General features: G+C 32.2%; 1 protein-coding gene across 1 annotated transcript; it reads left to right on the top strand.

The window, feature by feature from the left end:
- Window positions 1-6,169: 6,169 nt before the first annotated feature.
- Window positions 6,170-11,525, top strand: LOC106099393 (secernin-3). The gene is made up of 6 exons (XM_013277932.1): window positions 6,170-6,423; window positions 6,800-6,996; window positions 8,738-9,044; window positions 9,197-9,388; window positions 10,128-10,262; window positions 10,665-11,525. The coding sequence occupies exons 1-6, from the start codon at window positions 6,268-6,270 to the stop codon at window positions 10,878-10,880; spliced, it is 1,203 nt and encodes a 400-aa protein (XP_013133386.1). The 5' UTR covers window positions 6,170-6,267; the 3' UTR covers window positions 10,881-11,525.
- The last annotated feature ends 3,953 nt before the right edge of the window (window positions 11,526-15,478 follow it).

Here is a 15,478-nt window from a genome sequence, read left to right as displayed (position 1 = left end):
TTTCTCGCGGTAGAATCATTGTAATTTAATGAACTTCAATGAAATGTTAATATTAGACAGTGGGCCTTTTTTCTTTTTAAAGCGAGTCTTTCTCGCGGTAGAATCATTGTAATTTAATGAACTTCAATGAAATGTTAATATTAGAAAGTGGGCCTTTTTTCTAGTTTAAGTCTTTCTTGTGATATTATTATTATTATACTTTAATTGACTTCAAAGCAATGTTAATATTAGTTCGTTGGCATTTTTTTCTTGTTTAAATGAGTCTTTCTCGTAATAATTTTACTTTAATTATTACTAATAATTTACTTTGTTAATAATTTTACGTTATATCTAAGAAATTCAAAGGAATGTTAATGTTATATATTGTATAAACTTATATTAATCAACACTTATTATCTTGTAAAGGTAACATACTTACATAGTTCATAAAATAAAATTTCTTCGCAAAAAGTTGTTTTTATGTCTTTATACCTATCTATACTATCGTCTGCAAGTTTGTCAAAACAATTGATTTTAAATTAGGTTAAAATCTTTATAAGGTTTTTTTGTACAGCGTGGTTTTACTGAATAACGAACTAAACTGAAGATACGCATGACAATTCATTTTGGCTGTAACTAATTATCAACAATGCATGAAAAATATCATTATCTTGGTTAATGCAGTCCTCATAATGTACGCAAACCAATATGTACTGACTACTTTATTTATTGCCATGATTACAATGGTAAATTTTGAAGTTTTACTCTGAATCTACTTTTATGCATATTCCATTTTTTAATAATATTGCATTTTGTTTCCAGAAATATCTACTAACAGAGGTAATTAGTCTTTATGTCAATGCTATCGTTAGCTGTTGTAAAGCTAATTTTCAAGTCTATTAGATTATTTAGATGAAGTCAAAAACTCGATTGGTATAAATTCGGTTTTTATTGTACAATCGAACAGCATTTAAAATTAAAAATACAAAAAGGAACTACAGTTTTGCTGACACTCCAAATACCACCGTGGCACTTTGTATATTGAATATAGCATTTTATATTGAATTTATATTTTATGCTTACATGGGCAGGATGTTAAAGAGGACTGCTTTGCTGAGGTTAGAAATATTTTTTATAAAAGTTCTATGTTCAAATTGTAGGCCGTTTATAAAAACTATAACCGTAATTTCAGTGCACCGGAAGTGCTTGTGTGGCTAATGTAAGGTATTAATGTAATTTATGGTTTCTTTTTTAAAAATTCTATAATGAATTAGTTTTCGCCCGCGGTTCCGTCCGCATAGTATAAAAAAAACAAAACCAAGTAGACTATATGTTCTTTCAGACTATCCTCTGCATCTATGCCAAATTTCATTAAGATCCGTTCAGCAGTTTAGGCTACAAACTAACAAACATCTATCTAAACTTTCACATTTATAATATGAGTATGATTTGACACACAGCCGAGATTGTACACTATACTTTACTAGGAGTGCGTGTGAGAACCGCCATATAAACTGCGGTCCGCATTACGATACTAACTACATTATAAGCCATGCTGTGTGAAGTAGAGCTTCGATTCCTACTACCTTTGGCTGGTATGTGTAGGACTAACTTTAAATTATGATCGACAGTGCACTGGAAATAATATTCGCACTAAAGTGAGTAGAACAAAAATTATATTTTCACTCCATTATTACGATAGCAAATTACCAGCCAAAATTACTACATATTGTAAATTATTGAAGGCATCGGGTTTTGAAGCTGTAGCATGGGTAAGTTTGAATATATTATAAAAGAAAAAAAAATACTAAATTTACACCAAAACTAATTATGGTGACTCAATCCTAGATAGAACGTGTTATCTTTTAGTTTTGGATAGGAAGACAGTTAATTATACTGTAAGTGAATGATAACTGAAGGTTATAAAAGAAATTTTTAAAAACTCAAATTTTAATTTTTAATCAAGGCATACTAAATTTTTGCTTTATTTTTATTATTTTTACAGTCATCTGGTCATGTTTCTGTATCACAGGTATTGTCTTAAACTCGTTGAATTTCTGTGTCAGGTAAATCTTTCATAGACACGAAAAACGAAGGCAACCCACTCTTGTTAGCAGCTACGCCCTGCAGTATTGATCCGAAACTAAAAATAAATGTATCGCTTTGCTTCTTCGATAGAATATTATAGCTAAATTCTTGTATATTGCGTTTTATGATATAGTCCAAATAGGAAGTAGACTAGATTTTATACAATAATTTTTTGTTAATTTTCAGTGTTTTGGAATATTTTGTAAGTCGGGGGTAAGAATAATATTTATCTTATTAAAATTATCTGGATTAAAAATTGTGTTCAAACTGGATAATAGATTATCCTATCTTCGTAATTCATATTGATGTAGAACATTATATTTCATACTGAATATTATGCGAAATACGAAAGTTTGGATGGACGGATGTTTGCTAATCCGTATCTCCAAAACGGCTTACCGGGATCACGTAGAAATTCGGCATAGATGTAGAACATACCCTGGAAGAAAACATAGGCTAGTTACTAAGGTATTTTTTAATTTCGCGCGGTCGCTATCACGGGGATATATTATCTTTCAATTCGGATAGTAATGTCATTTTTTTTCAGTGCGATGGTGAGGAACCTTGTACTTCGTCGGTAAATAATTTAAAATATGTAATTCAAACTCGATACAATATGTATGGGTATCTATGCTTTTAATCAATGTTAATATATTTAACCGTTTAACAGTGCTTTGGACAAATATGCAGAAATGCTGTAAGAATGAGTTTTCATCAATTTATTTGTTGTCAGGAGAATTGAATGTACATTAAAATTGGCTTAACAGTATAAAAATTGGACGAATAGTTTATTGGAAGATATCGTAAGCTTAACTAAAAAAATCTGTTCTCAAACTATTGGGCTTAAAAAATTGAAATCTTACATAGATATTTCTGTTACTACGTAGACTAAGTAAATACCTACTAAGAAAGGTGTAGGTGTTTTAGGCTTCATTAAAATTTATCCTGTAAAGGTCGAGAAAAGGGGCAAACGTAAGTTTTGAACTTTTAAACTCCACACAGACTAGGTCGCGGGCAACAGCTAGTCTCCTATAAGTCCCTTTTTCTCTTCTCACATACATTCCTTTTTTCCAAAGTTATTTATTTTTCGTGGGTATTGTAAGCGCTTGGATTTATTTACAGTGTTATGGTCGTAAATGCGTATCAAATGTAAGTATACAAGTCAACTATCTAGACATAACTAATAAATAAATCACAAACACACTTTGATTTTCCAATATAGGCATGCGTATATCGGAAATAACGAAATAACAATCGCGTAATTTCAGTTACACAGTTCTTTAATCTTCAGTAAAATATGCACAACATTATCTAACTGGATTGCAAATATGTTCATAGATTAACCAATACTCTATCCGTGCACACAACCAAAGCTCATCACTTGCTTATTTAATGTCAACCGCTATATGTCATTTGATCGCCGCCATGACATCTAAGCCATTCGGGGTTGCCCGTTCAAAAAGTCGAAACAGTTTCAAATGTCGCCAGCACTCAAAATTGTTATTTGATAGTAACTTTAATCGTTTAAAAACAGATTCAGTTTGCGCTGTTATATATTTATCACAAACTGTTAGTTTGAAAGGTAGACTTTGGCAGTATATCGTCATCTTCAACCGTGTCCCCTAGACCTAACATCTTTGGCACAAGTACATAATATACTGTTTTTTTTTATTGGGCGGCTTTACGCCGCCCCGTCGTTCTCCCCCTGGCGTGGTGAATCCAAGGACTTTGTTCACTTTATTCATAATATACTGTTGTATAAAGTATGATTTATTCGTAGTGCACGGGAGAAGGCTGTGAAACATTAGTAAGTACATTTACAATATGCCAGATTAGATCTAAATTGATTTCCGGTAAATCTGCTGCTATACTCAAAGATTTTACCTAACATATGACAATACTTCCAGTGTCGAGGACCAGAATGCATTTCAACGGTAAACCTTTATTTTAGAAGGTTGTTCTTTAAGAGGCAAATTCACTCATATATTATTAATGCGTGAAGTGTAGGTTATAAAAGCTTCGTATAGTTTCATTTCTATTAATCGCCAGATATTAACTACCACTCCATTTAGTTTTTTTTTCTATATATCATAATGTGACAAGCAAGCAAGTGACCGTCTGAATTCGTCGAAATAGCGGAGCAACTTTTGACCATAGACATCCGCAATTCGCAATTGCTGATGCGTTGTCGACTGTTAATTGACGTAGAATGAGACGCACAGAAAGAGGGCATTTCTCCTTCTATTGTGCGCCCTCCGTCAAATCGACTTCCTTTCTAAGAATCCTTTCCGTATAAGGAAAATGGGACTAAAATTATAACTCCGGTACCCTACATCAGACGAAATTCCTACCATTTCACGCCTGTCTTCTATTGTGGTATTGCATCAATCCGGCCAATTCGTACAAAAGATTTTATTGCTGGCGTCTACCACTTTTATGTTTAAATATAGATGCATTACTACAGATTACGTCAAAGTAAAATGTTTCAATTTACATGTGTATCCCTTACTGATTATCATAAGTAAAATAGCGTTATATTATTTTAGTGTCACTCAAACAATTGTATTGCATACGTGAGTATTTATATGATTATTAGACTTTTATAAATGATTTTCCTAAGTAACCTTTGGTTGACCCACGCTCTGTTGCCTAGTATTAAAGAAGTTATTTTTCAGTGTAAAGGGCGCAACTGCACTGCAACAGTACGTATTTACAGTCACTTTAACTAGAATAAGCCGGGACCACGGACTTTTATTTGGCTCGGTCCTGTCATACTAAGTACCTGTTCCATCAAATTGTAAATTGTCTGATAACAATCCAACGTCTAAAACATGTGAAGGAAATATCGGATTTTGTTCCCTTATCAGTGACGTCATTATTAATCTATCTGAGCCTCTATCAGCCAGTGGTGGGACAGACCCCGAATAAAGTAATCATTTTTAAATTAATGATAGTGGCATCGGAGTCGCCAGCTCAGTTGACCATCTACAGAGTTGAAAATTATAAAATATATATCTACGAGTACATAATGTTAAAATTCTGGGGTGCCTAGATAACTCCAAAACGACTTATTAGTTATTAATTTAGTAACTGGACAACGTATTAGAATCAAAAAAATAATTAATAGGCCTTCTTAATCGGCCTTTTGTTTTCTTTCAGTGTCTTGGCCACAAATGTACTTCTTTTAGAGACGACTTGCCGATCCATGGAGAACCAGTGACCGATTTAATTGAAACAACAACAATTCCAGTTGTACCATGGTTCTGATAAATTTTCTATTACATAACTTGCCGGCGGTACTCGTATGATGCACGGAACTTGTATAATATAAATAAAATAATTTTTAACTACCACTATCAGATGCCTCATTAACCACTCCCTTGAATATCCTGTCGTGACATCGACACATGACGAAATTAGAAATCGATGAGATGTTCCTTCCTGTTCCTGGTAACTTTCAGAGCGATAAAACTATATTTAAAAATATTTGGCTAGTTCTTAGGTCACAGTCCTTTTGATGGGTATGCAAGTTATAATTATATTTGTGTAAATGTTATAACAAAATAGAAAAGTGTTCGAGTGGTTAACTCTTAGATGATCAAATTATGACATGATGATATTGAAATAAATTAATTAAGTATTGATAAAAAAATCAACATTAAAACGTAGTTCATGGAAATATTTTTATACAATTGTAGTAGAAATCGTAAATGAATCAAACATTGGATGTCGCAAAAATAAAATATTTCCCAAATAATACTGAAATACTACCGAATCATAGATATATGTAAATAGATAGGTAGAAATTACCACTTTTGCTTCGTTCCGTCGTAATCGCTTGTTTTGAATAGGAGTAATAAGAATTACGAAAGTTTAGTGTAGTTATTATTACTTCCATAGTGTATTGTGATGTAAAAGGCGATTTAGTGTTATTAGTTCAAAAACAACTGCAACTAACAGCGCCAAAATAGCGAAAATCAAATAGTCACAAAATCGATTTTAACCTATCCATCTATACAGGTCAGTGATTTGAAATAATTTTGACATTATTGACATTTGATGTCAGCGGCTGTAGAACAAAATTGACAATTGACATTTTCAGTTGGACATTTTGATAACAAAGATAGTCGAGGCCTTGTGAAAAATCAATTATAAACAACGTTAGCATCGAGGGCACAGTTTATTAATATATTTAGTGCCATGATGGGTTCACCAAGATCCTGTGACACTTTTGTGGTTCTGCCACCACTCACAAAAGACAATCTAGTAATCTTCGGGAAAAATTCGGACCGTCCACAGAACGAAGTCCAAGAAGTCATTTATGTAAAAGAACGAGTCCGCGATTCAAAATTAAAGGTAATATGCTTCTTAAACTGTCTTAATTCCACAGATATCACAATTTTCAAACAAGAAAAGCATTAATAGTCGAATACATTTCAAGATTATTATTAGCTCTTTGAATAATGTTATTGATTTATGCACGCTTTAAGTTCCGGCGTACTGCGCGACGTGCGCAGTGCGTTGGAACTTAAATCTACACTTAGGGTCTGCTTAATACCTGATTACATTACTGAGGTTTAACTAAATAAGTTTTTATATTACTGGAAAGATCATTTTCTGTACAATATCAGTTTTAATAAATTACCATTAAATGATACTGCCAATGTTAAACATAACATTAAAACATTTGTACCATATTGAAATATGACAATATTGTTCTTTTTGTTTACAGTGTACTTACATCACAATAGATGAGAGTCCGGAGCCAATTAATAGTATCATACTGAGCAAGCCTGCGTGGATGTGGGGTGCTGAGATGGGTGCAAATGATAAGAATGTAGTCATTGGAAACGAGGCTGTATGGACGAGCAACAATGAAGGTGAAGGTGACGCTCGGCAGAAGAGACTGCTTGGGATGGATCTCGTAAGGTGAGGAAATATACATTTTACTTCAATACTGCATCTGATGAAAAGATGTAACTGAATTCATTGTATGATTCGAAATAAGTGGCCAGTATTGTTATCATACTGTTTATTTCCATTGTTGAGACATTTGTACAGAACAGTGTCAACCTTGTCACTCTACAATCTAAAAAACAGAAACATGTTTCACTACAAGTGTTGAGACAGTGGACATTAACTGTAACATGTTTATAAATATGAGGCTGGCTTATCTAATGAAAATATTTTCAATGTGACAACCTTTGTTATTGTGATTGCAATAGACTAAACAAGTTATTTATAACTGTAGTCAGGATGTATGAGCTATTAAATTATTTATAGATATTAACAAACAAAACAACTTAATCTTTATATTTGCGCTGCAATATTGCCTTTCTTAAGGTATCTTTGGCTATGCACATTTAGCGTACAGGATATATTTTAATTTCTAATAGCGAAATTTCGATTTTTAAAATGTTTGTCAGTCTCTGTTTGTTCTGTATAATCATTGGCATGGCTGTGCTGGTTTTTACCGGTTTTCGATTTGAAGGTAGCTGATGAGTGGAGTCATGGTATAGATAATTTTTTTTATTCCTTGTTGACATCACTGGAGACTGCTGTGGATCGATTTCACAGATTTTGACGGGATAAAGGGAAGGTGGCTGATATATGCGGAAATATTTTAGGCAAGGTTTTTTTATGCTGGCAAAGTCAGGGTGACCTAGAATATGATCAAGGCTGTAATTCAAAAATATGTAGTTTGCATAAAACTTGTTTCATCAGCAAGCAGTACAAAGCGAATTAAGTTATTATTGTACATATTTGCAAGTTGCATTTTTCTTATTTGGTTAATTTTTATAATTTTATCATCAGCGAATTTGGCAAATGTACTTTGGATTGCAAAAAAAATAAGCTTGGATGTTCTCTCTCAGAGAATACTTGTGTCTTAAGAATTTAGTCTTCAACACTTTTATTAAAACTTTATAAACAATTATGTACACTACTAATTTTGACAAATGTTGCGATCATACTAATATTATAACTGCAAAAGTTTGGATTGATGGATGGATGTTTGGTAGAGTTTGTAGCCTAAATTACTGAACGGATCACAATGAAATTTGGCATAGATGTAGAACATGGTCTGGAAGAACACATAGGCTAATTGCTTTTGTTTTTTTTTTTAATTTCACGCGAATGGAGTCACATACAACGGCTGTTAACCAAATATTTACAATAATTCCTTGATATATCTTGCAATGTAGTGAGCCTTTGCTAACATATTTTTTGCAAATCATAACAGACAGTAATGTTTTGTTATGATAATAAATGAAGCGAAAGCTTTGTAGCCATTTCAAGGAAATTGTACTAATAGATGAATGTGTAATTGGACACAGTTAAAGCTATCTTAAATTAAAATTTATATAAAACCCTTAGATTAGACTTTGTTAATAAATGGACTGTACTCTTATACTAAATAAAAAGCCTTGTTAAGATTGGTTGATATATTGATAATGGCCAATAGTTACAAGGTAATAAGGTTATATTTCTGTGCGAAGTCGAAGTGCAACTGCCAGGCAGCGTGAGATCTGGAAGGGCCGCTCCACTCGTCTTCTTTGCTGGCACTTTACTGTCTGGAACAGATTTTATATTACATCCAAATTTAAACTGAAGGAACCGCGGCTCATATGTTAATTTGTCTATGTCTTAGTGTGGACATTTTTATTTTCAGATTGGGACTGGAAAGGGGCAGCACTGCTGAGAGCGCGTTGAATGTAATCACCACTCTTCTAGAGAAACATGGACAAGGTGGGCCATGTTCGGAGTTTGATGATAGTCACTTCTATCACAACTCTTTTCTCATCGCTGATGCCAAGGAGGCCTGGGTGTTGGAGACCAGCGGCAAACTGTGGGCCGCAGAGAAGATCACTTCTGGATATAGGAATATATCTAACGGTCTTACAATAATGACCAAATTTGATAAACATTCGAGGGGATTGTTTGTTAAAGCCGAAGCAACTGGTTTTTGGAATGGAAAAGTGAGTAGTTTTGACTAATTAATAAGAAAAAAGTGATCACTTTGTTACTAGAAATAAGGTTAGAAAACAAATCTGCATATTTTTGAATTAGAGTTTTAATATTAGGGTTGCGAATGGTATAGCAAATTATCAGTTAATTTATTGACTTGCAGGGCGAGTTTGATTTTAAGAAGTGTTTCTCGTCTGGCGGGGATGAGAAGAGACAGAAGGAGGGGGAGAGACTGCTGAAGGAGGGGACGGCGTCGAATAACTTCGGCGTCAAGGAGATGTTCGATGTGCTTCGACACAAGGAGAGTTGCATCTGTCGTGGATGTGACGACACGTTCCCTACACAGGGCAGTCAGGTCAGTATATCGTGACGACGTTGTTTTGATAGATAAATAATTTTGATTCGTTATGTTACTAAAGGTCAAATCAAATCGAATCTTAAACACTTTACTTCATTAGCTCCATTGACAATCTGACAGATAAAATTTTAATGGAATTTGGAATTGTCAATGTTGTTACATATTTTAGAAGAACCATTAGCTCCTTACTTTTGTTTCTATCTAATTTCACACGAACGGAGTGGCGGATGAAAGCTATATTTATGAGTACTATCTATCGGCTGCGATATTGTGTTGTTCCAGACTATCCTCTATATTTATTACAAATTTTATCAAGATCCATACAGCAGTGAGTAGTAGTAGTAGTAGTTTCCGCAACTCCACGGCTAGCGCGTATTTTGCCTGAGGAACAAGACGTGGATTACTCCAGCCAACCTAGCTCTCTGAAGAACCCCAGCAAATCCTTTATGCTTGTGAACTCCAGGAGCGATCTCAGCGAACCGAGATACCTAACCCTGTATACATTCACTGCTGGACAGTGTTGTATGTGTGATGCGATTTCGTCCTCCACCATACATGCTCTGCATAATGGACTGTCTGTGACACCTATGTTGTATATGTTTGTTGAAGTGGCCATGGCCAGTGAGTGCTGTTACAACTGTCCCAAGCATACCATACAGCAGTTTAGAAGATATGTGACTAAAATTCATCCAAACTATCTCATTTATAACATTAGTAAGTAATAAGATATTTGCAGGTGTCAGTGCTGTCCACCAACGGGCTGAGTGTGCACTGGTTCACGGCGACTCCAGATCCCAGCATCTCTTACTTCAAGCCGTTCGTGTTCACGCCCAATGCTCACGTCTCGCCTCACACTGAGAGCCCTAAAGAGGTTAATTTAACATTACATTTTATATATATACCACAGAAATTAAAGAAATATATAGTTTAGAGATAGTGACCAACATTATTTCACTGGTAACTTCTTTTAAAGGTACTATGTTGTCAATATTAGTGCCACTTCATGTCTTTGTATTGACTTGTTATAAAACATTTTACAAATTATAATAAACTCCACTTTTTTCATACAAATTTATAATATATTTGTTGTCACAAAATAAATTCAAAAATCCTTTTATTTAGACCAATAGATAGTGTTAGTAGATAATGTGAAAAATGTCACAAGTGTGGTGTCAACTATGCTTCCACTATATATCTTTGAATCTCTTTCTGGTATACACAGATTGATTTTACGTTTTTGTTTTTTTTTTAAATTGTTTTCATCATATTTCAGCCAAAAAGGGAGCATGAACTCTACAAATTGCACGCCAAACATCACTCCAAAGAGAACGGTGAAATGGTAACAAAGATCCTGCGTGAAATGGAAGGCAGCTGTTTGTCAGAAATAGAGGAGTTCATGAGTAACTACGACCCGGAGAGTTCCTCCTTAGATGAGTTAGATAACTTGATGAAGGACTGCGTTGATACTGAAATTAAACTATATGGGTAAACTTTGAATTCTCTTAAATTTAGGACACTTTTTAATATAACGGACGGTTTACACTGATAAAAACAATCTTTAATATTGAATTTCACAGTAATCTGGAATAAATAATTTTGTACAATCGCAGAAATCAAAGGTGTAACAGAAATGTTTAAATGTTCTTTGCAATGAAATACGACTCTTAAAAATAACCAATTATGTTAAATAAAATAACAATTATTGGTTTAAAAGTGGACCACTGAGCGATCTTTTTTCGTACATATTAAAAAGCATATTGGTTTTGATGTACAAGCGACTGTCACTTAAGATCGCACACCGTTAAATACCCTGATTGTACATAACGGCAGTGTAAACCTACGGTTATATCGCGTCTGAAAGCTTTATGTATCTTAGTGTTTACATAATCTTCATGTTTATCCTACTATGAATATTTTCAATTAGTGGGAATTATTCTCTAGGTTCTGTAGATTTAAGACTTTTGTGCTTTGAATGTTAGATTACTTTAAAGTAACCTTGAGCTTATTGTTTGAAGGCTATGGTGCAGGCTATACGCACTTCAGCTTATACTTAACTAGAAATATGTTTTTGTAGGTAGAAATAAATATATCTATTTCTATCAAATAAATTACATTTTTAATTGTTAATTGACATCTGTTTCTATATGTTAATGTTTTTTGGCCATTTTTTTGTTTCATTTTTATTAATATACAATGATTGACAATTAAATTTAAATTCTCGTTTAAAATCTCTAGATGTAAAGATTACAAAATGATTTTAGACTGATTATATTGTAGTTATATTTTTTTTTTGTAAGTTTTATAAGTATATCGTTTCGTCAGCCAGGATCCTTTACCAAAGTCCTCTGGTAATGGCGTTGGCGTTGGCGTTGACGTTGGCGTTGACGCTGGCGTTGGCGTTTTTGTTGGCGTTTACAAACATCTTATCAAAACTTGGTTTTTGACACAAATTGTTTTTGTATGGATGTAAGTGACCCATAATATACTTCGTAAATTTTTATGCTATGGCAATAAAACTTAAATGGTTTTTAAAATGTAAATTGTTAATACTGAATAATTCGGTATAGAAACTTGACACTTTAATGTAGTTTTTTTTTATGGAGAATGACCATATGGTTTTTGTTTTGTACCAGTAACATACTAGTAACTTGATATTTATTGATTTTCATAATTAAAAAGATTTATTACGTAAAAAAAAGGTTAATTTTCGTATCAAAATTAAATACGTAAATTTCATATAAATACAAAAATCTAATTTGTTGGTATTTTGACTATTTTCTCCCAAATCCGGCCAATTAGAGAATTAGGGTTTTTTGTTATTAGTTGTACACTTAAAACCTTACAAATTGAGTCACATTTTAAAATACAATGTGAAATATGCCAAAGTTTATACTTGAATGGTCAATCTCCTTTATGTTATAGTTAAGAATGTTAGTTGAAATTTGAAAATTGAAAAAGGCAGCTATGACTTATTAATTACAAATCTAGTTTGAAAATATAACTTATTTCAAATTAATTAACTCTCAAACGATAACAAGTTTATAATACGAAGTTTTACTAAACTTTTTACATTTAAACGATCCATACAAATAACATTATCACTTAGTTGATTACTTATTTTATTTACAAAGTAGTTATTGATTTTTTATTATATTTTTTTTTACATAGTATTAAAACGGAGGCCATCACAAAAGGGGCTATACTTGTAATATAATCTAAGTCACTTAGATATATTTTAATTCAGAGAAATGTACATTTTGTTTTTAAAATTTTCGTCCAAAATGAATATTTTTTACCATCCTGTTGTGAGCACATTATGCATCTCTGTCATATCTAAATTCAATCCCTAAAAGCATATCTTGCACAATCCATCCATACTTTATTCGGTCTTACTCCACTTTTATAAGCATTCGATCTTAATATTTCCTTGTTTATGTCATCATTTCAATCTTTGACATATTCATTACTACTGCACTTTCTTTCAAACTGCTAATATATTTACATATATCACAAAGTAAAAACATTTAGTCTATTTCATCTAGTATTGCTTATAATATATCACAAAGTTGTGTAGAAAGACTGTTGTAAGTGTCCATAGACCAACTATCTGAGGTCGCAAGTTACAATAAAACTAAACGAGATAAATGGTTTGAGACAGAGAGATCCGGTTTTTTTTTACAACACGTAAATATATGTAAAGTACATCCAACGAGAAGCGATACTAAAGACCCAGGGGTGCATAACTTTTGGGCATATACCATGACATTATTTATTAATTGTATTATTTTTTAATATGGTTTTAATTAAAACGAGAATAACTTACTAGTTGCTAAATGAAATTGAAAATATAATGATTTTAAAATACTTTATAATTACAGCATTTAACACAAACTTTTGTTAATTATCTTAAAACAGCTGCTCGAATGTTGGCGAATACGATTCATTAGTGTTGGGAGAAAGAGACATTACGACAAATACATAAGATAGAAAGAGATGGATAATGGATTAACACTTCCACAGTCGTTTTTAGTATTAATGATTTTGTATCATTACTAGTTGGATGTACTATACTTATTTTCAAAATTGAAAACCTTTTAGAGTAAACTGTTTGAAAACGAACACTTTTTATTGACGATATATCGCTATTTGTAATGTATAAAATTCTAAAACGTGGCCTAAGAATACTATTGTTTTGCTATAAATTTAAGAGTTTATTCTTTATTGAGCATAGCATTCAAATTATATAATTATAGGTTAGCTGACTTGTACTTATATGTAATATCTTCACATGATACATCACTTTTTTTATTATATTTTTAAAATTAGTAGACTAATGCCACACTATGACTAAGAAAGGGGAATTTAAGTACTCTGTTTACAGTAAGACATTTTCATATTGACATTGCACTTCATTGATTACTTACGCACTAAATAGATTAACTATAATAACAGTACATGTAGTAATATTCAATACTAGTAATTTACTAATAATTAAAAAAAACCCACTTTCTATTTTGTTTTAAATTTTTATTTAAACCCCTTTTAATATTAAGTTTGTAACAAATTATCGTCTATTATTACTGTTTTGTACTATTGGAACATTTAAAACAGGCAACCTTGACCAAACTATCGCACAACCGTTGTGCGATTATCGATTGTTTTGCAGACAATTTAACTGTATAGTTACACAACTATATTATACATCGTGTAGTATGCCCCCCCTCATAGGAATCATAGCGAGACTATACAGTTGTGCGATAGTTCAGTCAAAGGCGAACGTTCTTATAACGGATTTTTCTGTTTCTTTTTAATGTATAACTTTGTGCTTAATTTAGTCAGTAACTTATTTTGAGATACGTAATATGAGGTTTTAAAAGATCAAACCAATTCTTCATAAGATTTGCATATGATTAGAATTGATTTTTAATAAATTTGAACTGTTTTATTTTTATGCGTTCCCGAATGATTTCGGTTTCATAAGAATATGATCATTCGAGAATGCATAATATGGCAAATATAAAAACAATTGATTTTCTAAATATGTCATTTTGTAATTCATTTTAATTATTTCTTTTTATTGTATGTATTTCTCGTTCATTATATTGTAATGTTTTTTATTGTATCCACGCCTGATTTGTTAGCATTATGTTAAATAAATAAAGTTAATTATTATGAGTTGTATTTTATTTCTTATTAAATAGTTTTATGGCCTAAGTTACTCAATAATGTAGCTTAATGCCAAAAGATTTTATTAATCTGTTCAGTATATCTGGAGTCTATTCAATACATGTAAAAGTACAATCTCACACTCTCATTTTCTATGTCTACGCTAATTTTAAGAAAAGGAAAGGTTTGTATTTTTGTATGTATTGAAAAACTCAAAAACTACTGGGCCAATTCAGAAAATGCTTCTACCATAAAAGCTACATTAACACTGAGTAGCACAGGTTACATTTTTTTTAATCCTCGTGGACGAAGTTTCGTGCAATAGGTTGTTAGTAATCGATACTAATGTTATAAAGAGGAAATATTTTATTTTTGTATTTTCGCTATTTTTGTATGTATTGAAATAACTCAAAAACTACTGGGTCGATTTAAAAAATTGGACTAATAGTTTAGTTAAGATAAATTATTTACAATAGATAAGATATCGCGAACAATAAGGGTAACCGAAAAATCAGCTTACAAGCTACCGGGCTTAGAAATTTAGAATCTTGAATCGGTGGATTTCTGTTACTATGTAGATTGTTAAGTTAATTCTTTAGGTACTAGGTTGAAAAAAATGGCGAACGTAAGTTTTGAACTTTCAAATTTCACGCGGATGAAGTCGCGGGCAACAGCTATATTAGTATAGAATAATAAAAACCTGAGCAATGGAGAAACAAAGAGTAATCTAGACTAGATCCATCGTTGGTATAGACTTTAATGTTAAGGCAATAAGACTTATATTTGAATAAATAAAATTGCTAAGTGCTTTAAGTGTTCAATGGCGCAAGATTCTTGGTATAAGAATAAGATGCAAATAATTACTTACATTTATATCTTACTTATATAAATGCGAAAGTTTGGCTGAATGGATGTTTGTTA

Source organism: Papilio polytes, unplaced genomic scaffold (genome assembly GCF_000836215.1).
Source record: "Papilio polytes unplaced genomic scaffold, Ppol_1.0 DF824124.1, whole genome shotgun sequence".
Taxonomy (NCBI): Eukaryota; Metazoa; Arthropoda; class Insecta; order Lepidoptera; family Papilionidae; genus Papilio; species Papilio polytes.
The sequence above is the reverse complement of the archived record's forward strand: the minus strand, read 5'-3'. Positions and strand labels throughout refer to the sequence as shown.